Source organism: Dendropsophus ebraccatus, chromosome 6, assembly GCF_027789765.1.
Source record: "Dendropsophus ebraccatus isolate aDenEbr1 chromosome 6, aDenEbr1.pat, whole genome shotgun sequence".
In the NCBI taxonomy this organism is placed as follows: domain Eukaryota; kingdom Metazoa; phylum Chordata; class Amphibia; order Anura; family Hylidae; genus Dendropsophus; species Dendropsophus ebraccatus.
In genome coordinates this window covers 131983130-132010377 of record NC_091459.1, presented here as the reverse complement: position 1 = coordinate 132010377, position 27248 = coordinate 131983130, and the positions used below count along the sequence as shown (strand labels likewise).

Sequence of the window (27248 nt, the reverse complement as noted above, 5' to 3'; positions counted from 1 at the left end):
GACACAGTGCTCACTGCTGACATCTCTGGCCAAGACAGTAACTTTGCCTCAGTTTTCTATGAATCCGCATAGAAAACCTCCCCTGCTCTGGACAGTTCCTGTCTCGGCCAGAGATGTCAGAAGAGAGCACTGTGTCAGACTGAAAATAAAACAATATTTCCTGCAGGACATACAGTAGCTAGTAAGTATGAGAAGACTTGAGATTTTTTAATAGAAGTAAATAACAAGTCTATATAACTTTATGACACCAGTTGATTTGAAAGAAAAAGATTTTCGCTGGACAACCCTTTTAAGTCAGTGCTCTATGAATACAGATACATTCCCTTATTATGGCAATAGGAATAACACACAATGGTCCACACTGCATCTATACCTATGTCTATAGGAGATAAATGAGTTCAAAGGCCGATTCCTACCACCCACAACTCAAGGTTATTGCCAATGAACATAAAGATTCCATTAACATTTTTTACGGGTGGATACAATGAGAGTTCAAGGTTTTCTGGGTAATTGCTGGTAAGACTTTAATATACTGTGTGCTATACCAGGGCCATGCCTGAGGATGGGCTATCCTCTCATCAATGTGCAAATGTAGGCAATAGGAGTGATGAATGCAGATGCTTAAAAGTTACACAATAGCTTCAAGAAAATCTATAAGATCTGGCGATGCACATAAATCCAATACACACGGACATAAATTCTCGGCCGCATACAGGTCTGAACATTGGTTTAGAATCCAAAGCAGCAGTGATGGCGGATCAGTATACAGGATATATACAATGATATCTCATAATGAATAAAGTTCTAGCAGTTCTGGAAACAAGAATGTGACCTTAGGCCAGAAAATATGGACTGCTATGAATTTTAATGGAGTATTTGGACATCACATGAACAAAAAAAACATACTGCAGAAGCATATAACATTACGTACACAGCTGCTCCAGGTCTGAAACCATCAAAAATCCATTTTTTGGGGGGTCATAGTTCAGTTCTTCCTTGTTGAGCAGTTGCTCAGTACTACAAGCCCCAGAATGCATTGCTTTTCTTCAGCTGTTCATCACTGTCCTTCCACCCTGCCTACTCCCCTCCCCCAGCACTCCTGCCAGTTCCCTAACCAAAGCTGTTGCAGAATCTCATTTCATTGCAGACTATTGCACAGTGAGGTTGCAGCACCTGCTGCTTTACTGGCCCTATTACACGGGACGATTATCGTGCAAAAAATCGTTATATCGTTCGAATTTAAACGATAATCGTTCTGTGTAATTGCAGGCAACGATTAAAAAATCATTCATATGTCGTTGATCGTTAGTTTAGGTCTGAACCTAAAATTATCGTTAATCGTTCGCTGTAATTCCACATTCGTTCGCTCAAGTTCCGCATTTGTTCACTAATCGTTCAGTGTAATTGCACATTGTCCATTGTTTTGCTGGGATCAGAAGGAATAAACCATCATAGTAACGATCACAATAACGATCGTAACAACCATCTTTCTGTGTAATATGATGAACGATTTCAGGTTAACGATAAGCAATCTCGTTTGCGACTGTTTTTCGTTAGTTGTTAATCATTAAAAATCGCTCCGTGTAATAGGACCCTAAGGGTCCATTTACACAGAAAGATTATCTAACAGATTATTTGAAGTCAAAGCCAGGAACGGACTATAAACAGAGATCAGGTTATAAAGGAAAGACTGAGATTTCTCCTCTTTTCAAATTCATTCCTGGTTTTGGCTTCAAATCTTTGGCAGGTAATCTGTCAGATAATCTTTCTGTGTAAATGGACCCTAAAGGTGCGTAACGATTATCGTGCAAATTCGAACGATAATCGGACGTGTAAACGCAGCGAACGATCAAATGACGAACGAGAAATCATTCATTTTGATCTTTGAACATGTTCTTAAATCGTCGTTGATCATTCGCAAAAAATTCGCAGATCGTTCCGTGTGAACAATCGTTCACTGATTTTACCTATGTGCGAGATAGGCTTAAGCGATCGCAAAATGATCGCAAAACGAATTTTCTGTACGATATATCGTTCCATCTAAACGCTGATCGTTATAAAAAAAATCGTTACTTCGAAATCGTTAATCGTACGACCGGGCGAATTATCGTTCTGTGTAAACTTAGCATTAGTGTTTGCAGGGAGATGTAGGCGGTAGGGGCTGGTCAGATCTGGTGACATCATTCAGGGGGTGGGGCTAGAGCTAAGAGACCTGATCCTGCCACACCTCCTGTGACATCAGAGAATGATGCGATGTCTTAGGGGACAGGGAGGAGCTGGAGAAAATACACTTTCTGTCATTTTTCTATGTTTCAATTTTCTTTTTCTTTAGTTTTTTTCACACCCGATAACTAAAATCCTACAGCCGGCAGGCAGAGGGGGGAAATTGATTGCAAGTAGGTACTTACCTCTCCTGATGCCCACAGTGAGCAGTGGTAGCCGCCGTGGAACCTTCACCCAAAGTCATTTTCCTCCTGAGTTTTGATGACATCACAACTTGGTGGAAAATGCCGGTCCCGGCTGATGGAGTGGCCGCTCAGCCAATCAGTGACTGGAGCTGCACCCTGCCCCACTCACTGACTGGCTGAGCGGCCACTCCATCAGCCGGGTCATGACGTGGACACCCCAGAGATCCTGGAGCTTAGTGGGGGTCCACAGGCGGCCCCGCTGCTCACCACGGGCACGAGGAGAGGTAAGTGCCTACTTGCAATCAATTTACCCCCTCCCTCTGCAGACCGGACTTCTCCTTTAAAACTAAAGGTAAATATCAGGTCTCATTTATCAATGTCGTAGACCGTCTTTCTTTGTAAAACAGTGTCACACTTGTCCACAGGTTGTGTGTGGTATTGCAGCATATTTGCTTTAATGTAGAGGACAGGGAGAGAAGCTAAAACCGTAGGCTGCCCAGGCATGATGGGAATTGTAGTTTTGCAATAGAAGGTTGTGCATCTAAACCAGGGATGGGGAACCTTCGGCCCTCCAGCTATTGCAAAACTACAATTCCCATCATGCCTGGACAGCCAAAGCTTCCCAAAGCTTTGGCTGTCCAGGCATGATGGGAATTGTAGTTTTGCAACAGCTGGAGGGCCAAAGTTTCCCCATTTCTGATGTAAACCATACCTAAAGTTCTGAGATTCAGCTCCCAAATAATAGAAGCCCTGACGCGCTTTGTGACTTTACCGATTCTAATTGCAATAGAATGTAGCCGGTCATGTTTCCTCATCAGAGAAAATGAGGAAACACAGGAAACACTTTGAAAAGAATAAAATAATTATGCAGACTGAAAGATGGTTTTAATAAGAAACAAAAAAAAAATAAAAAGCTTATTGCATACTTTGGTAGAACATGGTATGTGCTGGCGCTGTGTGTATAAATACACTAAGACTTATGTAAGAAATTGTTGTGCTATAAAACTTCTCAAACTCCAGACGTCTCCACAGTGTTACAGTGCCATCTACAGGCCGCTACTGGTCTGGAAAATACTATATATAAATGAGAATACGCCATGCAGTATAAGGCAGATTACAACAGTCTGACAACTAAGTATTTTTCCCCGGAAGCTGATTAAGAATTCCCGGTATATAAAGGTTTCTGGAAGTTGGCATGTAAGACCCATTTTACATCTGAGACGACTAAACTCTGACAGCAGAATTAGCACAATGAAAGCAACTTATTTTCCATAAAGAAACACTGACGTTAATAGAGTGTATTCTGAGCAGAGACTGGTGGGCCACAAGGGTTTTTGCCTGGTTCCTGTTCTTTTCAATGTTTGTGACATAGGAGAAGGTTTGGTAGGTAAGGATAGTGATATAGGAGAAGGTTTGGTAGGTAAGGATAGTGACATAGGAGAAGGTTTGGTAGGTAAGGATAGTGATATAGGAGAAGGTTTGGTAGGTAAGGATAGTGACAGGAGAAGGTTTGGTAGGTAAGGATAGTGACATAGGAGAAGGTTTGGTAGGTAACGTTAGTGATATAGGAGAAGGATTGGTAGGTAAGGATAGTGACACAGGAGGAGGATTGGTAGGTAAGGATAGTGACATAGTAGAAGGTTTGGTAGGTAAGGATAGTGACATAGGAGAAGAGTTGGTAGGTAAGGGTAGTGACATAGGAGAAGGTTTGGTAGGTAAGGATAGTGACATAGGAGAAGGTTTGGTAGGTAAGGATAGTGACATAGGAGAAGATTTGGTAGGTAAGGATAGTGACATAGGAGAAGGTTTGGTAGGTAAGGATAGTGACATAGAAGAAGGTTTGGTAGGTAAGGGTAGTGACATAGGAGAAGGTTTGGCAGGTAAGGATAGTGACATAGGAGAAGGTTTGGTAGGTAAGGATAGTGACATAGGAGAAGGTTTGGTAGGTAAAGATAGTGACACAGGAGAAGGTTTGGTAGGTAAGGATAGTGACATAGGAGAAGGGTTGGTAGGTAACGTTAGTGATATAGAAGAAGGTTTGGTAGGTAAGGATAGTGACATAGGAGAAGGTTTGGTAGGTAAGGATAGTGATATAAGAAAAGGTTAGGTAGGTTAGGATAGTGACAGAGGAGAAGGTTTGGTAGGTAAGGATAGTGACATAGGAGAAGGTTTGGTAGATAAGGATAGTGACATAGGAGAAGGGTTGGTAGGTAAGGTTAGTGACATAGAAGAAGGTTTGGTAGGTAAGAATAGTGACATAGGAGAAGGGTTGGTAGGTAAGGTTAGTGACATAAGAGAAGGTTTGGTAGGTAAGGATAGTGACATAGTAAAAGATTTGGTAGATAAGGATAGTGACATAGGAGGAGGTTTGGTAGGTAAGGATAGTGATATAAGAAAAGGTTAGGTAGGTTAGGATAGTGACAGAGGAGAAGGTTTGGTAGGTAAGGATAGTGACAGAGGAGAAGGTTTGGTAGGTAAGGATAGTGACATAGGAGAAGGTTAGGTAGGTTAGGATAGTGACATAGGAGAAGGTTTGGAAGATAAGGATAGTGACATAGGAGAAGGTTTGGTAGGTAAGGATAGTGACATAGGAGAAGGTTTGGTAGGTAAGGATAGTGACATAGGAGAAGGGTTGGTAGGTAAGGTTAGTGACATAGAAGAAGGTTTGGTAGGTAAGGATAGTGACATAGGAGAAGGTTTGGTAGGTAAGGATAGTGACATAGGAGAAGGGTTGGTAGGTAAGGTTAGTGACATAGGAGAAAGTTTGGTAGGTAAGGATAGTGATATAGGAGAAGGTTTGGTAGGTAAGGATAGTGATATAGGAGAAGGTTTGGTAGGTAAGGATAGTGACATAGGAGAAGGGTTGGTAGGTAAGGATAGTGACATAGGAGAAGGTTTGATAGGTAAGGATAGTGATATAGGAGAAGGTTTGGTAGGTAAGGTTAGTGACATAGGAGAAGGTTTGGTAGGTAAGGATAGTGACACAGGAGAAGGTTTGGTAGGTAAGGATAGTGACATAGGAGAAGGGTTGGTAGGTAAGGATAGCGACATAGGAGAAGGTTTGGTAGGTAAGGATAGTGACATAGGAGAAGGGTTGGTAGGTAAGGATAGTGACATAGGAGAAGGTTTGGTAGGTAAGGATAGTGACAAGGTTTGGCATGAGCCCGGAACTTTTCAACATGCAGAGCATTGGGTTGGGATTCCATGATCCTTTTCCTGCTGCTCCATTCATTCACATTGATCTCACGTTATGTGACACAAAATTCCTGTGTTTTACTAAATGTCCCAATCTGTGTCCCTAAGTCTACTTATAAAGATACAGACTGCCTTTGTAGTCTATATATCTAATACTCTACCTAATCCTCAGTCCCCGAGCTGTACCATCGGGCGCCGCCATCTTGGTGACATCACTGCGTACCAGAGTACCTGAGGTACAGCTCGGGGACCAAGGATTAGGTAAAGTATTAGATACAGACTGCAAAGGCAGCCTGTATCTTTATAAGTAGACTTATGCTGTGTTTACACTGAAAGATTATCATTAAAATTTTCGCCATAACGATCGCATTTGAGCGCTAATCGTTCCGTGTAAACAAAGCAAACGATCAAGCGACGAGCGAGAAATTGTTCATTTTTAACTTTCAACATGCTCTCAAATCGTCATTGGTCGTTCACTAAAAATTTGCAGATCGCTTCGTGTAAACAGTCTTTCAAAGATTCACCCTATGTGTGAGATGGGCTTAAGCAATCTAAAAAATGATCGCAATAATGATTATTCTTGCGAATTTTCTAACGATTTATTCATCTAAACACTGATCGTTATAAAAAAGAAACTGTTGCTTCAAAATCGTTAAAGGATCAATTGGGTGAATTATCGCTCCATGTAAACGCAGCATTAGGCTATGTTCCCACTACGTAAGAGACCGGCCGGATGATCTTTCCGGGCCGCAGTGTTCTGATTAGAGATGAGCGGACTTTTCGGATTTCTGGTTAGTGATCGGCGTCGGATTCCTGCTGTCTGCTTGCTCCGTGCAGCGGGTGGATATCTACTAAGGAACGCCTGGAAAACTGGGATACAGCCATTGGCATTGGCTGTATCCCAGTTTTACAGGTGTTCCTTAGGAGGTATCCACCCGCTGCACGGAGCGAGCAGACAGCGGAAATCCGACGCCGATCGTTCTGGTTCTCACGAACCAGAAATCCGAAAAGTCTGCTCATGTTTAGTTCTGATGCGGGCGCATCAGCGTGCTCCCGCATCAGAACTTCACACAGCACACAATGAAGCAAGCGGCCGGAGCTGCTCGCTTCACTGTGTGAATTGCCAGGTCTTTCTGCGGCCGCAATTCGCTGAATTGCAGCCGCAGAAAACTGACTTTGCGGCGCCGTATGGGATCCTGGCCGGAGCATATGCAATGTGTATACTCTCCGGCCGGGATCCCATAGCAGTAAAGGCAGTGTTCCACACCGCTCAAAGTACTTTTACGTAGTGTGAACATAGCCTAAGGCAAGGAGAAAGATTAAGAGTGGAGGAAGTTAAGTTTAGGTGATAGGTTCTCTTTAAGGATCTAAATCTTTGTACTCTAGAGGACAGAAGGGAAAGGGGGCATAATGGAAAACTTTAAATAAGTAAAAGGACTAAATAAGGTTCAAGAGGGAAGTGTTTCAATACAAAACTAAACACAAGATCAAGGGGGCACAGTCAGAGATAAGCATCACAAAAGTCAGGTAAAAACACACATCCGAAGTCACCCCTGTCCTCAGGTTGGGTGTGGGGTTACCACTTATCTTCATTTACCTCAATAGAACTAAACTGCAATACCACACACAAACTGAGAACCAGAGTGGCGCTTTTTCTGGAGGAAAGCAGCTATATGTTCTCTAATGTTGGTTAACCCCTTTATGGATTTTGGGAACACCAATCAGGAGAAGCAGTTGCCTAAGCGCTTTACTCCCCAGCGCGGTACCTCACTGCAGGAGACGGTTACTTTTTAAGGCTGGGTTCACACTGCGTTTTCGCAACCTGTTTAACGTATCCATTTTTAATTGGTTACTTTTAACGGACAGAAAAACGTAGTCAACATTATTTTTGTGTCCGTAAAAAAAAACGCATCCGTTTCGATACTTTTTTTTAATAATCAAAAAAAGTCAATGGAAGAACGGATCAAAATGGATGACACATAATTGCATCGCTTTTTTCAATAAAACATATACGTTAAAGCGATTGCAAAAACACAGTGTGAACCCAGCCTAACTCTAATGAGCTCTCAGTGAACTCCTGTGGGCATTTCCCCCACCCCATCTGAAGCGCAGCATACGTCCCACATCTCCTCTCAGCACACAAGCAGGGGCTGGCTGGCAAATTTTAGCCCGGGGGGCAAGTACACAGCACTGGCCCATGAGTAGCAGGCTGGCGGCCCATCCTTAAAGGACCACTCTGGCCTCTAACCTCTTACCTATAACATCTTCGGTCCTTCCAGTCATTGGTGACCAAATATCCTACTGTGCCCTGTGAAAGGGTCAGAACTCACTTTCCTGTATAAGTCTATTGGGCGGCTCAGTGATGACACGAAACGGTCCCATAGACAGATGCTAGGAAAGCTGGGTGACCTCCATCATACTGAGTATAAGATGCTGGGAAAGCTGGGGTTACTGTATTTTTACAATAGTTTATATCACTCGATGTACTTCTGTATATATGTCTCCTCTATGTACTCCTGTAAATATGTCTCCTCTATGTACTCTTGTATATATATGTATCCTCTATGTACTACTGTATATATGCCTCCCCCTGTATATATGTATCCTCTATGTACTGCTGTATATATGTATCCTCTATGTAGCAGGGACACATGCAGGCAGGGGCATTTCCGGGATAAGCGAGGGGGTGGGGGTGGGGATAGCGGGACACATGGTGCCTCCATCTAGGTAGAGTGTAGTAGTGGAGGTATAGTGGATAAGGGGTGTAGTAGTACAGATATAGATATGGGGTGTATTAGTAATACAGATGAGGGGCATTAGTAGTAGTAGTAGAGGTAAAGATGAAGGGTGAGGTAGTACAGGTATAGATATGGGGTGTATTAGTAATACAGATGAGGGGGATTAGTAGTAGTACAGGTAAAGATGAGGGGTGTATTAGTAGTAAAGATGAGGGGAATTAGTAGTACAGGTATAGATGTGGGCTGTAGTAGTACAGGTATAGATGAGGGGTGTAGTAGAAGTAGTAGTAGTACAGGTATAGATGTGGGCTGTAGTAGTAATAAAGGTATAAATGAGAGGTGACAGGGGCATACTGGGGGAAACTGGGGCAGCTGGGCGTGATTGGGGCAGGAGTGCACATATCCCTCCTCCTCTCACCCCGGCACACAGGTTCCCCTCCCGGCCACACGTGCAGGTCCCCGGTCTCTGGAAGAGGCCGCAGGCAGGGATGTATTAACAGCTGCTGCTGCCCTAGGCACTAAACCTGAAGACGCCCCATCTTCAAGCACCTATTGGCGATACCAGACCTGACCAATACCACCATACCCCCCACCCCCCTGGAAAAGACACCAGATTTACTGGCAAGTCTGAACGGGAGAAGGGAAACTAAAAAAATAAAAACAAAAGAATTATTTTTTTCTGTCCCCCTGCTCCCTGGTGCTGCCCCCCTGCAAGGTGCTGCCCTAGGCATCGGACCACAGGTGCCTAGTGGTAAATACGGCCCTGGCCGCAGGGACTCTAGTGGTGATAGCGTCACTGCCATTACTGGAGCTGTACAGCGGGATCGGGGGATGCAGATCCCGCTGTTCAGCTCCAGGACCTGAAGCGACGCTATCACCACTACAGTCCCTGCAGCCTCCTCCAGAGACCAGGGACCTGCACTTGTGGCCGGGAGGGGAACTGGATGTGATATGTATAGCTGGGGCAGGTCAGTCGCGGCTCTGTTAGGCGGACTGCCCGACTGCCCTGCACCTCACCTCCGGCGCGACACTCCACGCACTGCCGCCCGTCATGCACCTCACCTCCGCGTCGCCTGCTTGACCTGCAACTCCAGCCCAGCCGCCAACCCATCACTCTACGCTGCTCTGCCTGCAGTGATTTTTTGTGAAAATTTAATTTATGATTTTAATCGAAATCGATTATAACCTTTTGGGCAAATTTATTTGATTAATCGCCCAGCCCTAACTCCTCTGTATGTCTCCTCCTGTATATATGTATACTCTATGTACCCCTGTATATATGTCTCCTCCTGTATATATGTCTCCTCTATATACTCCTCTGTATGTCTCCTCCTGTATATATGTATCCTCTATGTACTGCTGTGTATGTCTCCTCCTGTATATATGTATCCTCTATATACTCCTCTGTATGTCTCCTCCTGTATATATGTATCCTCTATGCAGGGCTCCAGACTAAAAAATTTACCTAGGAGCCATTGGCTCCTAACCTGAAAAATTTAGGCGCCAAATAGAATATTTGGTCGCCAACATTTTAAACCATGTAAAATTAATGTTATGTTACATGGGACTTACTGTGTGCAGAGGCCACGGCAGCATCCTCCTCCTTTAGATCCTTTCTTTTCTTAGTTTGAAAACGTTCAACATGGAAACTTGCAACTTGACAACCATATCCAGTCTGACTCAGTACTTCAGCTTCACTTGGCTAGCCTTTTAATGAGGCTTACTCTTCTGAACTTGAACTTAAAGGGAACCTGTCGACCCCCGTGCCGGGGTGACAGGCTCCCAACCCCCCGTTAGAACCCCCTATACTCACCTCATCTTCACCCTGCTTCTGAAGATGGTCGGGTCACGGAGATCTCAGCCGCTGCAGCCCGGCGCGCGCGCTGAGAGATGAGTCCAACGCTCATAGAGAATGATGGGAGAGTCCAGCGCTCCGTCATTCTCTATGAGGGTTGGACTCATCTCTCAGTGTGCGCGCCGGGCTGCAGCGGCTGAGATCTCCGTGACCCGGCCATCTTCAGAAGTGGGACCCGCGAATGAGGTGAGTATAGGGGGTTCTAACGGGGGGTTGGGAGCCTGTCACCACGGCACCGGGGGTGACAGGTTCCCTTTAAAAGCTTGCAACAGTCTATACATACTGAGCTAGACTTATGACTGCAGCCATAGTGACCCCCCCACAAGATGAGTATATAGATAGATATATCTCTCACCTAGTGACTAATGCAAGTGACCCCCTACAATACAGACACCTGAGGGGCCCTGATAACAATAATTGTGCATATATCTATCTCCCAGTGTCTGCAGCCAGTTTGCCCTACACTTATAGATGGCCCCCTCCCCTTATAGATGACCTCCTCTACCCCCATTATAGATGCCCCCTCCTCCCCCCCATTATAGATGCCCCCTCTTCTCCCCCCCTTATAGATACCCTTCCCCTTATAGATGGCCCCCTCTCCCCCCCTTGAAGATGGCCCCTCTTCTCCCTCCATTATAGATGCCCCCCCTTCTCTTCCCCCCATTATAGATGCCCCCCCCCTTTCCTCTATGCTAAGCAGTATTTAAAAAAAACAAACACACAAACTCACCTGACAACCCGCTCCCCCGGCGATCCTCTTCTTCTTCGGACGCTGTCCCCGGCTGATGCGCGGCTGCTGGGGGTGTCCCGTCCTATCCCCGGCAGCGCGGCGCATCAGTGAGCTCCCTGTACGCCGGGGCTGTGACTTCTGACACAGGAAGTGTCTGTGATGCGCGCTTCCAGTGCCGGAAGTCAGGGCCCCAGGCAGCTCACTGATGCGCAGCGCTGCCGGGGATAGGACGGGACACCCCCGGCAGCCGCGCATCTTAAAGAGACAGCGCGCTGCCGCCGGGGCCAGTCGCAAATGGCGCCCAGATTAATAAATCTGGGCGCCATTTGCAAAATGTCAGTCGCATTGGCGACCATTTTGGTCGCCATCTGGAGCCCTGCTATGTACTGCTGTGTATCTCTCCTCCTGTATATATGTATCCTCTATATACTCCTCTGTATGTATCCTCTATGTACTGCTGTGTATGTCTCCTCCTGTATATATGTATCCTCTATATACTCCTGTGTATGTCTCCTCCTGTACATATGTATCCTCTATATACTCCTGTGTATGTCTCCTCCTGTATATATGTATCCTCTATGTACTGCTGTGTATGTCTCCTCCTGTATATATGTATCCTCTATATACTCCTCTGTATGTCTCCTCCTGTATATATGTATCCTCTATGTACTGCTGTGTATGTCTCCTCCTGTATATATGTATCCTCTATATACTCCTCTGTATGTATCCTCTATGTACTGCTGTGTATGTCTCCTCCTGTATATATGTATCCTCTATATACTCCTCTGTATGTCTCCTCCTGTATATATGTATCCTCTATGTACTGCTGTGTATGTCTCCTCCTGTATATATGTATCCTCTATATACTCCTCTGTATGTATCCTCCTGTACATATGTATCCTCTATATACTCCTGTGTATGTCTCCTCCTGTATATATGTATCCTCTATGTACCCTTGTATATATGTCTCCTCCAGTATATATGTATCCTCTATGTACCCGCTGTGTATGTCTCCTCTTGTATATATGTATCCTCTATATACTCCTCTGTATGTCTCCTCCTGTATATATGTATCCTCTATGTACTGCTGTGTATGTCTCCTCCTGTATATATGTATCCTCTATATACTCCTCTGTATGTCTCCTCCTGTATATATGTATCCTCCTGTGTAGGTCTCCTGTATATATGTATCCTCCTGTGTAGGTCTCCTGTATATATGTATCCTTCTGTATATATGTATCCTCTATGTCAGGGATAGGGAACCTTGGCTCTTCAGCTGTTGCAAAACTACAACTCCCATCATCTATGGTAAGCCTATGGCTGCCCAGGTATGATGAGAGTTGTTGTTTTGCAACATCTGGAGAGCCTTGGTTCCCTCCCCCTGCCCTATGTCCTGCTGTGTAGAAGTCCTGCTGTGTAGGTACCTGGCTTCCTGCAGACACCATCTTCTCGGTCTTCAGGCTCTTCTAGCCCAGACACAGGAGAACCAGCTGGGAGGAGAGAGCGGCCTCTGGTGGCAGGAGGAAGATACTGCGTACAGCAGTTTGCTTTTTACCATAAGCCTCATAGGCTTATAGGAAAGCATAATGGCCATAAAGGAGGCGGGGCTTACCGTCATGGGGGGCGGGGCTTCAGCGGCCGCTTCCATCACAGTCCGGATCCACAGCAAGCCACAGGTAAATATGACAGAAGAGGGCCGGGGCTGTAAGCAGGGGAGGCACTGAGGACTCCAGCCAGCTGTCAGCAGCCATGCGGCCCTGACAGCTGGGGGAAGACCAGCCCAGGGGGCATATGCCCCCCTGCCCCCCTGCCCCCCGGCCCAGCCCGCCCCTGCACACAAGTGACGTGTGACGGAGCCCTGGGGGGAGGAAGCGGCCTCTCGCACCTGGAGACATAATGATGCCTGCGGCCACAAGGGTGGTGTACGGAGTGGGGAGCCTATGGGTCCATTTACACAGAAAGATTATCTGCCAAAGATTTGAAGCCAAAGCCAGAAACAGACTATAAACAGAGATCAGGTCATAAAGGAAAGCCTGAGATTTCTCCTCTTTTCAAATCCATTCCTGGCTTTGGCTTCAAATCTTTGGCAGATAATCTGTCAGATAATCTTTCTGTGTAAATGGACCTGATATGGTGCGTTTACACAGAGAGATTTATCTGACAGATTTTGGAAGCCAAAGCCAGGAATGGATTTGAAAAGAGGATAGATCCCAGTCTTTCCTTTATGACCTGATCCCTGTTTATAGTCTGTTCCTGGCTTTGGCTTCAAAGATCTGTCAGATAAATCCGTCTGTGTAAACGCACCAATAGGGTCCGTTTACACACACAGATTATCTGACAGATATCTGCCAGATTTTGCAGCCAAAACCAGAAATGGATTTGAAAAAAAGAGAAATCTCAGTCTTTCCTTTATGACCTGTTCCCTGTTTACAGTCCATTCCTGGCTTTGGCTGCAAAAATCTGTCAGATATCTGTCAGATAATCTGTGTGTGTAAATGGACCCAAACACTGTGTTACATATAACTGATTGCTCATCGGGACAAATAGGTGCAGTCCTAAAATAGTGGACCTGAGACGGTTGGGAGGTGTGGGAAGGTACTGGCACAGCTGGCACAGAGGCTGCACCATCACTGGTAGGTGCAAGCTGCTGTAATAGCCGGGATCAGAGATAACTCACTTCATGTCATTTAACCCCTAAGGTTCCACAGTTAACAGTAACTGCTGCAATAAATCACTGCCAGGGGCCAAGCTAGGATCCACAGGGCCTCACAGCAAGAAACTGTACGGTGCCTGATAAATCCTGTATGCACCCCCCCAATACTCACACCATGGGGACAGACAAAGTTTTTTTTGGGGGGAGGGGTACAGAAGTTGCAGAACTGCCTCCTTGCCCTAATGGGTAGACGCATTTAAAAGAATACAAGCTCCTACACAGCTAACTAACCCATCCAGACCTATTATATGAATTGAGTGTGCTCACTGTCACTGGTGCTAGAGATCATTCTCCGCTCATTTAAAGGGGTTTTGTCACAACTACTTCTATAGTGATGCATTATGTTAAATCAAACATATTTCCATTGTACAAGCATGACTTAAAATTTATTGTTTCAGAGATATAGGGGGAGATTTATCAAACATGGTGTAAAGTGAAGCTGGCTCAGTTGCCCCTAGCAACCAATCAGATTCCACCTCTCATTCCTCACAGACTCTGGAAAATGAAAGGTGGAATCTGATTGGTTGCTAGGGGCGACTGAGCCAGTTTCACTTTACACCATGTTTGATAAATCTCCCCCATAGACTCCATAGTCATCCCCCCATGTGCTGCTTAGTTTAATAACCCGTTGCCCTAGGTAACAGCCAGCCAGGCAAACTCTTTCTTGCGTTGCACATGCTCAGTTCAATCAGAGTCACATGGTCTGTCTCATTAGTACTGGCAGTTGATTTTCACTTCACTTGCAGGCAAGCTTGTGTCTGCACTGTTGCCTGGCAACAACATGTCTGGGCACGCCCATGACATCATATCAGAACACGACACGCAGTGACATCAAGTAAGTGACATAATTAGTGATGTCATCCCAGGGCCCTAGAAAAGAAGGTGCAGAGCCCCAGACTCTCTGTTCTTAGGAACTCACTAGCGATCACACTGTCTGTACTACCTTGCGTTCTGCCTGCGTATACTGCCAGTTATTTCTAGTGCTTCTTACTTTTGTCAATCCATGGAGAGAGAGGAGAGGATTGAGAGGGGTCTTGCTATTTTTGGCAACCTCCTGTGTTATGTGGTTCCAATCCTGGTGGGCTGTCTTTCCACCAGACACCCGCTAGTCTTGATTGAACCCTTCATCAACCCGCTGAGCTGGGGCAATTCCATCAGCGACCCGCTCAGCTGGGACAATGTCACCAGCGACCTGCAGTGGGCAAATACTACCATCAGAGACCTGCCCGTGTGGAACTCTACCACCACCACCCTGCAGCGTCCCAACTTTACCACCAGAAATTTGCAGAGGCCCAGCTCCAGCACCAGCAGCCTACAGGGTCCAAACACCACCACTGGACAGCTGCTCAACTGGAATGTGACCACCGGAGAACCGATATGCCTGATCTCCATCACCAGCCATCTGCACAGCGTGGAAAGTGCCTTCTTTACCCTGCTCAGCTGGATCAGCGCTGTCAGTGATGTGCTCAGTTGGGTGTCCACCACCAGCCGCCTGCTGAGCTGGATTTTCACTGACAGCCACCTGCTCATCTGGATTACTGCCACTCTTCAGCAGCTGAGTTGGATCACCACCACCAATGATATAATGTCCTGGATCAGCACCACCAGCGACCTGATCATCTGGACGACCACCCTCACCCGCAGCAGCTACCTGCCCATCTGGACAACTGTTACGAGATGGATCACTACCCCTACCACCGGTGAGCTGATACATTTGATGGGCATAGTCAGCGAGAAGCTTGTCTGGATTGCAACAACTATTCAGCTTCTCACGTGGGTGACCAGCCTCTTCAACAGGTGGATCTGGCTCATAACCGTCAGTGAGACCTTGAGCTGGATTAATACTACCTGCAGGATGCTCATCAGCTGTATCAACAGCACCAGACTATTACTGCGATGCTTTACCAGCACCGAGGCGCTAAGGAGATGCATCGCCATGATATCCCAGGAGCTGCTCCGTGGCTTCCCCGCCACCACCACCACACCACGCTCTGAGGGGCATCCCTACCGCAGAGAGCGGATAATTTAAAATATTAAATAAATGTTTTTATTTGCCAAAAATGTGTACTTCTTGTTATTAGGAAAGAGACATAGGGGGGGATCTGGTATACACCAGCATGGAGTAAGGTGTCCCAAGGGTATAAGTGTGTAAATATGACAGTGTGGGGCACTATATACACCGTACACCACCTCTCTTACACTGTGCCTGTCAGCTCTGCTCCCCCAAAGATGGCCGCTCTGCAGTACTCACCGTTATTGTGTGAGGTGAGGAGGAAAGGGGAACTACAACCATGGTGGACGGCACACAGGAGCGCCCCCTGCTGGTCACTCTCCTTCTCCAGCTCTTCTCTCCCCTGCTGGCAGTATACTCTGCCCGGTGGGGTCTAGGTAGATTTATCACACAGTGTCCTTGTTTCCAGATAGAAACAAATCACAGCTTAGCTTCCACATATTAATTTGCTTGGTAAAGTGAAACGAGAGCTCTGATTGGTTGCTATGGGCTACTAAAGACACTAAGAGAAACTTATTGTGCTCCTTCAGTAAGAGACCCATAGCAACCAATCACAGCTCAGCTTTCATTTCTCACATTGCTCTGGGAACATGAAAGCTGAGCTGTGATTGGTTGCTATGGGCAACAAAGAGACTCTTACCATTAGAAAGCTTAATGGTGCATTTACACAGAGAGATTTATCTGACAGATTTTTTAAGCCAAAGCCAGGAATGGATTTGAAAAGAGCAGAAATCTCAGTCTTTCCTTTATGACCTGATCTCTGTTTATACTCTGTTCCTGGCTTTGGCTTCAAAGATCTGTCAGATAAATCTCTCAGTGTAAACGCACCATTTGGAGAACCTATCACCAGATTTTTACTTTACAGTAATGCAATGGCCTTAAAGGGGTAGTGCGGCGCTAAACAATTATTCACAAAATAACACACATTACAAAGTTATACAACTTTATAATGTATGTTATGTATGTGAATGGCCCTCTTCCCGTGTTTCCCCCACCCACGCTAGACCCGGAGGTGTGGTGCATTATACTCACCGCATCTCGTGTCGACCCCCGTCCACCATTTTGGGACAATGTTGTAGTCTTTGGGAGGCCGGCCGAACCATTCCATCCGTCCCTCATGTCCGCGTCATCAGCAGCTCAGCCGCGATTGGCTGAGCATAACTGTGCTCAGCCAATTGCGGCTGAGCACAGGTATGACGCAGCAGAGGGGGCCGGCATGAGGGATGGATGGAGCGGTTCGACCGGCCTCCCGAAGACTACAGCATTGTCCCAAGATGGCGGACGGGGGTCGACATGGATCAGGTGAGTATAATGCACCACACCTCTGGGTCTAGCGTGGGGGGGGGGACACGGGAAAGGGGCCCTTTCACATACATAACATACATTACAAAGTTGTATAACTTTGTAACGTGTGTAACTTTGTGAATAATTGTTTAGCGCCGCACTACCCCTTTAAGTGCCAGTGCATTACTGTACATATATGTTATTATATTTATTGCCTCTGTGAGGCGCTATAGCACTTTTTAAGAACTGTCACTTTTCCAAAGAGTCGGAGAGTGACAGCCTTGCTGGATGTTCCCAGCATCCCTTGCACTCTTGAGCTATAGAGCAACCTTGCGAGATTACTCTGTAGTTCACGCTGTTAATAATGTCCCTGCACCTGTAAGTGCTCCATACTCATAGATCGGAGACACCGCGCTGATTCCAGGGGTGTCAGCCGTTCTTAGATTCACCCCTCTGTTCCGGACTTCTTTCAGTACAAAAGGCTGTAACGCAGGAACGGAGCGGCGGGACTGAGAAAGGCGGACACCCCCGCAATCAGCACTGATCTGTGAGTATGTAGTATACAGCTCAGCCCAGGGAGGCAGGGGTTAAAGCTGTCAACCCCATTCCTCCCCGGGCCAGGCTATGTCCATGACCAGTGGATTTATTATTATTTTTTTAAATAAAATGGTCAATAAAAATTTTGTATCAATTGTGTCTTGTGTTGTTTTCTTTACTTTACAGGCTTAGCAGTGGAAGCTGTCTGATAAACGGCTTCTATTACTAAGTCAGGGCCTAGTGTTAGCTGGTATTAAATAGCTAACACTAACCCCCAACCCCAATATACCCCAGTGCCCACCGCACCAGGGGTACTGGGAAGAGCTGGGTGCCAGTATTCCTGAAGCGTCAAAATTGGCACACCTGGACTGGACAGCAGCAGGCTGGTATTATTAGGCTGGGGAGGGTCAAAATAAATGGCCCTTCTCACCCTGGTACTACTAGGCTGCTGCTGTTTGTTTTTTTTAACCTGGTTAAGGGAAAGGGGGAACCCTAATGGCTATATATATATATATATATATATATATATATATATATTATTTAATCGTTGTTATTAATTTATTTTTTTAAAAGCGACTGGGAATAACCTTCTATTGGTGGGAAAGTTGCCAGAAAGAGGTGCAAGTGTCTCATAGAGAAATGTGAGGCACCCAAGCCATTGACTGTACAACATAAGGGCCAGTTCACACTACGGATTCAGCGTGGAGATTTCGCTCAAAACCCCCGCCCGCGGACTCCATGCCAAATCCTGCCTGCTATGTCTTTGAATGGGAGGACTAGCGCGCCTCTGCGCTCTGTGCCTCTCTGCTCAAAGAATTGACATGTCAATTCTTGGAGCGGAGAGGGGAGGTGCGTGAGTCCTCCCATTCAAAGACATAGCAGGCAGTCCGCGGGCCAAATCGCTGAATCAGCAATGTGAACAGGCCCTAAACCAAGACAGAACACATAGGTAGCCCTTCAGACCTTTAGCTTTGCAATATCAATAGAAGAGAGTGAGACACCAAGTGGTCATAGTGCAAAATGGCACCCATCATCCCAGAGTGCGACGCCTAAGGGTTCAATTACACAGAAAGATTATCTGCCAAAGATTTGAAGCCAAAGCCAGGAATGGATTTGAAAAGTGGAGAAATCTCAGGTTTTCCTTTATGACCTGATCTCTGTTTATAGTCTGTTTCTGGCTTTGGCTTCAAATCTTTGGCAGATAATCTTTCTGTGTAAATGGACCCTTATGCTATGATAATTCGCCCAATCGATCGTTTAACAATTTTGAAGCAACTATTTGGTTTTTATAATGATCAGTGTTTAGACGAATAAATCGTTAGAAAAATCGTTTTTGCGTCATTTTTAAGATCGCTTAAGCCTATCTCACACATAGGGTGAATCTTTGAAAGAGTGTTTACGAACGTCCAACGACGATTTGAGAACATGTTGAAAGATCAAAATGAACGATTTCTCGCTCGTCGATTGAATGCTTGATATATATATATATATATATTTCACCAGCCAGACCACTGCTTTTAGAGCAGAGTGGTGGTCGGTAACCTAGAAAACGAGCTGTCAACAATGGGAGAGAGAGGCAGCTTATCAGGAGAACCAGACAAGGTGCCCTGAGGAGCCCTTCACATGTAAATATATTAGTTATGATGGGAAAAGAAGACGCTAAGGAATTGAAGATAGTTTAAAGGGGCCGCACACTGGGATTAGGTCATTACTGCATTGTCAGTCACCGATAGAACTACAACTGCCTACAGAGGCATGCTGGGAGATGTAGTTTTGCCACAGCTAGGACACCACAAGTTATAGTAGGGATGGGGAACCTTCGGCCCTCCAGCTGTTGCAAAACTACAATTCCCATCATGCCTGGGCAGCCGAAGGCCCCCCCATCCCTGCTTTATATGATGCTGCTGTAGGCAAAACCGACCACAAAATAGGCAGCCAATCAGATTCCAGCATTCTAATACAGGTAACACATCATGGAATCTGATTGGCTGCTGTGCGCGCCTATTGCGTTTCCTATTGGTGAATGGAATACACGGACGGAGAGGAGAAGTTTTCTTTATTACAGTGCAGGTAAAATGTGTCGCCTGGTGCAGCGCCCAGACGGTTTGTTCTCCGTGACACGTGGCTCGTGAAAAGGAGGGGACTCCGCTCTAAACCCCGCCTCCCCCTGCCATAGCCCCGCCCTCCTGCAGCCGTTGCTTCCTGCTCAGCTTCCGTGTACGATGGAGCCGGAGCCGGGAGTGTGGGCGCTGCTGGAGCGGACGGTGAGTGCCGGGGCCGGAGTCGTGGTGACCGCACTGTAGCGTTATGGGCAGTTTAGTGTAATGTGTGGCTACACGGTGCGTTATTGTATGCGGATACGGCTGTGCTCTATATTGGGGTCCTCAGTACACAGCTGCTGTGCGCGGTACCGGAGCGTCTTATACTATAGGTGTGCACCGACCCCATAACAGTGTAAGAGCCGCACCCCCTCCCCCCATAACAGTGTGAGCCCCGCACATCCCCCCATATCAGTGTGACCCCCCCATATCAGTGTGACCCCCCCATATCAGTGTGACCCCCCCATATCAGTGTGAGACCCGCACATCCCCCCATAACAGTGTAAGAGCCGCACCCCCCTCCCCCCATATCAGTGTGAGACCCGCACATCCCCCCATATTAGTGTGACCCCCCCATAACAGTGTGAGACCCGCACATCCCCCCATAACAGTGTGAGACCCGCACATCCCCCCATAACAGTGTGAGACCCGCACATCCCCCCATAACAGTGTGAGACCCGCACATCCCCCCATAACAGTGTGAGACCCCCACATCCCCCCATAACAGTGTGAGACCCCCCCATAACAGTGTGAGACCCCCCCATAACAGTGTGAGACCCCCCCATAACAGTGTGAGACCCCCCCATAACAGTGTGAGACCCCCCCATAACAGTGTGAGACCCCCCCATAACAGTGTGAGACCCCCCATAATAGTGTAAGACCCGCACATCCCCCCAGAACAGTGTGAGACCCGCACATCCCCCCATAACAGTGTGAGAGTCGCACATCCCCCCATAACAGTGTGAGAGCCGCACATCCCCCCATAACAGTGTGAGAGCCGCACATCCCCCCATAACAGTGTGAGAGCCGCACATCCCCCCATAACAGTGTGAGAGCCGCACATCCCCCCATAACAGTGTGAGAGCCGCACATCCCCCCATAACAGTGTGAGACCCCCCCATATCAGTGTGACCCCCCCATAACAGTGTGAGAGCCGCACATCCCCCCATAACAGTGTGAGACCCCCCCATATCAGTGTGACCCCCCCATAACAGTGTGAGAGCCGCACATCCCCCCATAACAGTGTGAGACCCGCACATCCCCCCATAACAGTGTGAGAGTCGCACATCCCCCCATAACAGTGTGAGACCCGCACATCCCCCTCATAACAGTGTGAGACCCCCCCATAACAGTGTGAGACCCCCCATAACAGTGTGAGACCCCCCATAACAGTGTGAGACCCCCCATAACAGTGTGAGACCCCCCATAACAGTGTAAGACCCCCATAACAGTGTGAGAGCCACATCCCCCGATAACAGTGTGACCCCCCCATAACAGTGTGAGACCCCCACATCCCCCATAACAGTGTGAGACCCCCCCATAACAGTGTAAGAGCCGCACATCCCCCCATAAAAGTGTAAGACCCCCCTATATCAGTGTGAGACCCCCCCATAAAAGTGTGAGACCCCCTTTATAACAGTGTGAGACCCCTTATAACAGTGTAAGAGCCGCACATCCCCCCCATAACAGTGTAAGACCCGCACATCCCCCCCATAAGTGTGAGAGCCGCACATCCCCCCCATAACAGTGTGAGACCTTCCTATAACAGTGTGAGAGCCGCACATCCCCCCATATCAGTGTGAGAGCCGCACATCCCCCCCATAACAGTGTGAGACCCCCCCATAACAGTGTGAGACCCCCCCATAACAGTGTGAGACCCCCCCATAACAGTGTGAGACCCCCCCATAACAGTGTGAGACCCCCCATAACAGTGTGAGAGCCACATCCCCCCCATAAGTGTGAGACCCCTTATAACAGTGTAAGAGCCGCACATCCCCCCATAACAGTGTGACCCCCCCCCCATAACAGTGTGACCCCCCCATAACAGTGTGAGACCCCCACATCCCCCATAACAGTGTGGGACCCCCCCATAACAGTGTGAGACCCCCCCATATCAGTGTGAGACCCCCCATAACAGTGTAAGAGCCGCACATCCCCCCATAACAGTGTAAGACCCCCCCATAACAGTGTGAGACCCCCCCCATAACAGTGTGAGACCCCTTATAACAGTGTAAGAGCCGCACATCCCCCCATAACAGTGTAAGACCCGCACATCCCCCCATATCAGTGTGAGACCCCCCCATAACAGTGTGAGAGCCGCACATCCCCCCATATCAGTGTGAGACCCCCCCATAACAGTGTGAGAGCCGCACATCCCCCCATATCAGTGTGAGACCCCCCCATAACAGTGTGAGACCCCTTATAACAGTGTAAGAGCCGCACATCCCCCCATAACAGTGTGAGACCCCCCGCCCCCCCATAACAGTGTGAGAGCTGCACACCCCCCGCTCCATAATGTTCTCTCTCTCTCTTGCAGCCCATTGACTGGTCGGAGCCCTGGATTCTCGGCCTCCTCGGTTTCCACCTCCTCTGCTTCCTTCTGACTCTCGTCTCCTTCCGATTCTACAGATTCCAGATTTTCCTCTTCCTGATAATGGGTGAGACCCCTTCCTCCATTCTAGGGGGATCCTGATGACAGATCCACGAGGGCTGGGACCCCCAGCACTGAGAGTATGGTGGGAAGCGGCAGTACACCCCCACCTGGGTCTAGTCCTCATACTGCATCATACGTCCTCACACATCCTTGGAGTATATATATATGTGTGTTTGTATATAGCTGGAACTTATGGGACGTTCTTTTCTCTCTCTTTCCCAGTGGGCCTGGTGAGCTGTGCGGAATACATCAACGAAGCCGCTGCCATGAACTGGAAGTAAGTGACCCCATCCTCTGTGTATGAAATAATGTTACCATGTGATGAAGCGTGTATTTAAAGGGGAAGTCCAGACAAAGCAAAACAGGCAGGGCATGATGGGAGCTTAAAGTGTCACTGTCGTGAATTTTTTTTTTGCAGAAATCAATAGTCCAGGCGATTTTAAGAAACTTTGTAATTGGGTTTATTATCCGAAAAATGCATTTTTATCATGAAAAAGCAGTTTGAAGCTCTCCCCCCTGTCTTCATTGTTCTCCTATGGAGAGAGCTAAAGAAAAGACCAAAACAGGACAACAAAGAGTTAATCTACAAATCCCTCACCCGTTATCTGTTCTGACCATCACCAGTGACCTGTCTGAGCTCAGATTACAGCTGTCACCCAGCTCCGTGCCTGTAATCCTCTGTTATCTGCTTTCTGCTGCCGGCTAACTCCCTCCTTCCTCCTCCCCCCTCCCCTCTCCCTAGAACAGACAGGGGACGTCTCCTGCAACAAGTCACAATTTTCAGATTTTTCAGAGTGGATGAAAAAGAGGAAGGAGGGGGGGACCTGGGAAAAGGCTTTTTACATGCAGATAATGGCAGATTTGGCTAATAAACCCAATTACAAAGTTACTTAAAACCGCCTGGACTATTGATTTCTGCAAAAAAAAAAATACGACAGTGACTCTTTAATAATTCGAGAGGAGCACACTTAAAAGGTATCTACCTTACTTTTTCAAATCTGAGTGTAGTGTGGACCTGCCTGATGCTCCGTAGATTGTAATGCACTTACACTGCAGTCTATGGCGCTTCTGGGGATTCCGTACCTCGGCTGTGTCAGAGAAGACCGCCCACCTGCAGGATTTTATCAGCAGATCCTGCCGCCATCACGAAATTCGAGGTCCCTTTTGACAGCTTTGTTGCTGAATGCTGACGCAAACAAACGTCCATCATCGTTCACCCGCAGTGTCTTCACTAAGCACAGCTAAATGAGCGACCGGGCCGCAGGAACGACCCCTATATCATTTGTGCGGCCATTTAAAGGGGTACTGCAGCAAAAAAAAAAAAGTTTTCTTTCAAATCAACTGGTGCCAGAAAGTGATTTAAAAATCTAGTCTTCTAGTACTTATCAACTGCTGTATATTCTGCAAGAAGTGGTGTATTCTTTCCAGTCTGACACGGTGCTCTCTGCTGCCACCTCTGTCCATGTCAGGAACTGTCCAGAGCTGGAGAGGTTTTCTATAGGGATTTGCTACTACTCTGCATAATTGGCCAGTAAATGGGTTTGGGTTCAGCCTATGGCCGTTCCCATGTTCTCCAGGACCCTCCAGGGCTGCATCCAACTTCTCCAGCCACCAGTACTCAAATGCAGTTAGTTGGGGCTCATACTAATATAGGTGGAGACCGCACAGCCTCCGGCCCTCCCCACCATAGGGTTGTCACCTGGAATTATATAGTGATGCATATACCAGGCAGCATATTTTTGGCTTTTTTTTTTTTTATTCATGTATTTCCTCTCTTTCCTACATTTAGGTTGTACTCCAAGCAGCAGTACTTTGATTCTTCAGGAATGTTTGTTTCTTTAGCTTTTTCAGCCCCTTTGCTGTGTAACACTATAATAATTGTGGTAAGTACTAAATATTTCTTATCACTCATCATATTCCTTGTATAGGTTAACGTTTACCTCTTACATGCTGTAAAAAAATGTAAAAGTTCTATTTACTGGCACCACCTAGTGGTTAGAGTGAGTAACGACATGCTCGTCCACCTGCTGTGCTGAGGCTGGAGGACGCACGTGCTCAGTCACTGCCCTCTCAGACAGGACCTCTCACTACATGGCAGTATAGCATAGAAGGGGAAGGTGGGAGTAAGACAAGACTATACTGTCACCTAATAATAATAATAATAATTTTATTTGTATAGCGCCAACAGATTCCGCATCACCTGCAAGATGTCCACCATTGTCCTCAATTGTCCACCATTGAGACACATTATCATTCATGTTCAGTGTTTGTCTGTATTACAGGTCCATTGGGTGTATAAGACGTTGTCCGTCATGACACAACTTAAGACTTTGCAAAAGAAAAGAAAGGCTGCTAAAGACCGAAAGAAAGAGAACTGAGCCCAACAAATCTATGAGCCAGCCGCGTCAGACCACTCACCGTCTATGGGACTGGCAAAGTCCAGTGCTCGGCCGTCCTCAGTGGTCCCATAGACGGTGTATGGAGCAGCAGTGCATATACGAGATAGGAATTGGGTCTTGAATTACACATTTATCCCCTATCCACAGTATAAGTGGTGTTGGGTGGATGACCCCTTTAATATTCCTGTAAATCCTGTAAAGAGAATATTATTGTCATTGTATTCATCTTGGGGTAGGAAGGGACGCCTCTTATACCATAGGTCATGTAATTTATAGCATGGCTCCTAATAGTACATCACTATTGCATCTATATAATATGTAGCCTTCTCTATATCAGCAACATGAGGATGACTCTGCAGCTCCCATACACGTAGGCTCCCATCCAGGGGACCATAATACTGAGATAACGGGGGGATTACCCCCAATGGGTGTGTTCACTTTCTATAAATACAGGATGGAGGGCCTGTTCACATATGTATGGTCTCCATAAGCAGAAGCCATACAGTGGGACTCGTCACCCATAGGGTCATGTCAGGAATGCGTTATTTTTTTAATTTTTTTTCTAGATACCATGGTAAGAAATAGCTGATCAATACCAGACAGGGAATAAAAAGGGGTTGATATAAATGATTAAGGGGGTTTGTCGGAAGCTTTCTCAAAATACTGAATCTAATATGAACAGGACCCTAATGTAATCTAGTCCCCACTCAGAGATGCTTAAAGCGACTCTGTACCCACAATCTGACCCCCCCCCCCCCCAAACCCCTTGTAGCGTCAGATAGCTGCTTTTAATCCAAGATCTGTCCTGGGGTCAGTTCGACAGGGGATGCAGTTATTGTCCTAAAAACAACTTTTAATCCGGCAGCGCTGTGTCTAACGGCCGGGGCTTACATTTGTATATGCATTAGGCTGGCACCACCTCTCTGTCCTTCCTCCCCACCCTCCTCATTATTAGGAATGATCCAGGAACATTTACTGCTGTTTGAGCTTTGCACAGGTGTATTAACGATACAGCCCATGTTCATTATACACACAGGTGGGGAATAGGAAGCGATCTGTCTGGAGCATTCCTAATGATGAGGATTAAAAGTTGTTTTTATGACAATAACTGCATCACCTGCCGAACAGACCCCAGGACAGATCTTGGATTAAAAGCAGCTATCTGAGGGTACAAGGGGTTGGGGGGGGGGGGCAGATTGTGGGTACAGAGTCACTTTAAGGGGAGATTTATCAAACATGGTGTAAAGTGAAACTGGCTCAGATGCCCCTAGCAACCAATCAGATTCCACCTTTCATACCTTACAGACTCTTTGGAAAATGAAAGGTGGAATCTGATTGGTTGCTAGGGGCAACTGAGCCAGTTTCACTTTACACCATGTTTGATAAATCTCCCCCCATGTGTGTAAATTTCGAGCTGATTTTTTGTATATATAAGATTATTTTGGTTTTCTGCAGATTTATTGTGTTTATATTGTATTTTGTATGTATGTTTTGTATTTTTGCTTTTTTTAAAATAAAAATGAAGGTGAAGGAGATGTTGTGATAATGTCTTATTCTGTGCAAAATCCGTTCAGCGTCACAAAGACAGTGGCCGAAGAACTACAAGAACAGGGATCTGTAAGGTGTAATTCCTGCTATCCCTGCCTTGGGCTGGTTTCATAGTTGGCATTAAAGGGAATGTTCCATCAGGCCTGGGCTGAAGCACTGGAGGCGGGCTGACCCCTGAAACTCCCGCCCCTCTATGACCCTGCTCCATTAGAATCAATGGAGCTGTATCATAGAGGGGCGGGGCTTCTTCCTACTGGGGCTGGGTCAGTCCGCCTCCAGTGCTTCAGCCCAGGCCTGATGGTACATTCCTTTTAAAGGAGTTGTCCAGATTATGGGGCTGCTTAGGCTGTGTGCACATTACCTAAGGCCCCTGGCTCACAGCTGCCGAAAACAGTACATATACTGTCAGCAATTGCAGATAGTATATTCCATTCTATTCTATGGGCCACAGTACATGACCATGGAGTCCACAGCCCTTACCATTGCCTAGGACACACTGCAAAACTGTGCTGGCAGCATACATAGCCATGGTTCTGCTGACTGCAAAACCAATAAGAACGTGTGCAGGAGGCCTAAGTAAAAAGGAAGGTGCATGGAACCATCCGAAAAGTAAAGTAGCAGATACGGGGACAACAGAAGGAGGGAAAAGCTTAGAGATTCCTATGAAGAGATGCGTCTTTAGGACATGCTTGAAGTTGTCATGAGGAACAAGCTATATGTCTTGGAAATGTGGAAATGAGTTATAAGGATTCTTTTAAGCTGGGGGCTATTATCTAGGAAATTGTGGACACTTACATGAGGGGAACCTACCTAATGGAGGGGGATTATTGACTGAAAAGTAGTTCTATTACAGGGGAATGGTTTAATATTCCTAAGTCCTGAATGGTTAATAGTCCTGAGCAGAATACAGTATCCGAAATGCTGGTCTCTGGGTTCTCCTTTAGGGAAGATAGGCATGCCTGTATACATATTGCAGTTGTGGACTATATACTGTACAGTACTGTAAATCCAGATTGTTGTTCTTTAACAGGTTATACCCATAACTGGCCACATGGTGGCAGCAGCACAGCACTTATAG

General features: G+C 46.7%; 1 protein-coding gene across 2 annotated transcripts; it reads left to right on the top strand.

Annotated features, from left to right (window-relative positions):
- The first annotated feature begins 19626 nt into the window (after positions 1 to 19626).
- Positions 19627 to 25810, top strand: TMEM18 (transmembrane protein 18). 2 transcript variants are annotated; one of them, XM_069974062.1, is made up of 5 exons: positions 19627 to 19735; positions 22107 to 22227; positions 22446 to 22500; positions 24013 to 24106; positions 24506 to 25810. In XM_069974062.1, exons 1-5 carry the CDS (start codon positions 19694 to 19696, stop codon positions 24599 to 24601), a joined length of 408 nt encoding a protein of 135 aa, XP_069830163.1. In that variant the 5' UTR covers positions 19627 to 19693; the 3' UTR covers positions 24602 to 25810. The 2 variants fall into 2 exon arrangements, with proteins under 2 accessions (XP_069830163.1, XP_069830161.1); XM_069974060.1 differs by having other exon boundaries at positions 24488 to 25810.
- The last annotated feature ends 1438 nt before the right edge of the window (positions 25811 to 27248 follow it).

What these genes read in the sequence shown, in the direction of transcription:
- TMEM18 (XM_069974060.1), top strand. Translation starts at nt 19,694, where the DNA reads ATGGAGCCGGAGCCGGGAGTGTGGGCGCTGCTGGAGCGGACG. An exon ending in GCCGCTGCCATGAACTGGAA is followed by an intron (nt 22,501 to 24,012) that starts GTAAGTGACCCC and finishes TCCTACATTTAG; the next exon opens with GTTGTACTCCAAGCAGCAGT. An exon ending in GTAACACTATAATAATTGTG is followed by an intron (nt 24,107 to 24,487) that starts GTAAGTACTAAA and finishes ATTCATGTTCAG; the next exon opens with TGTTTGTCTGTATTACAGGT.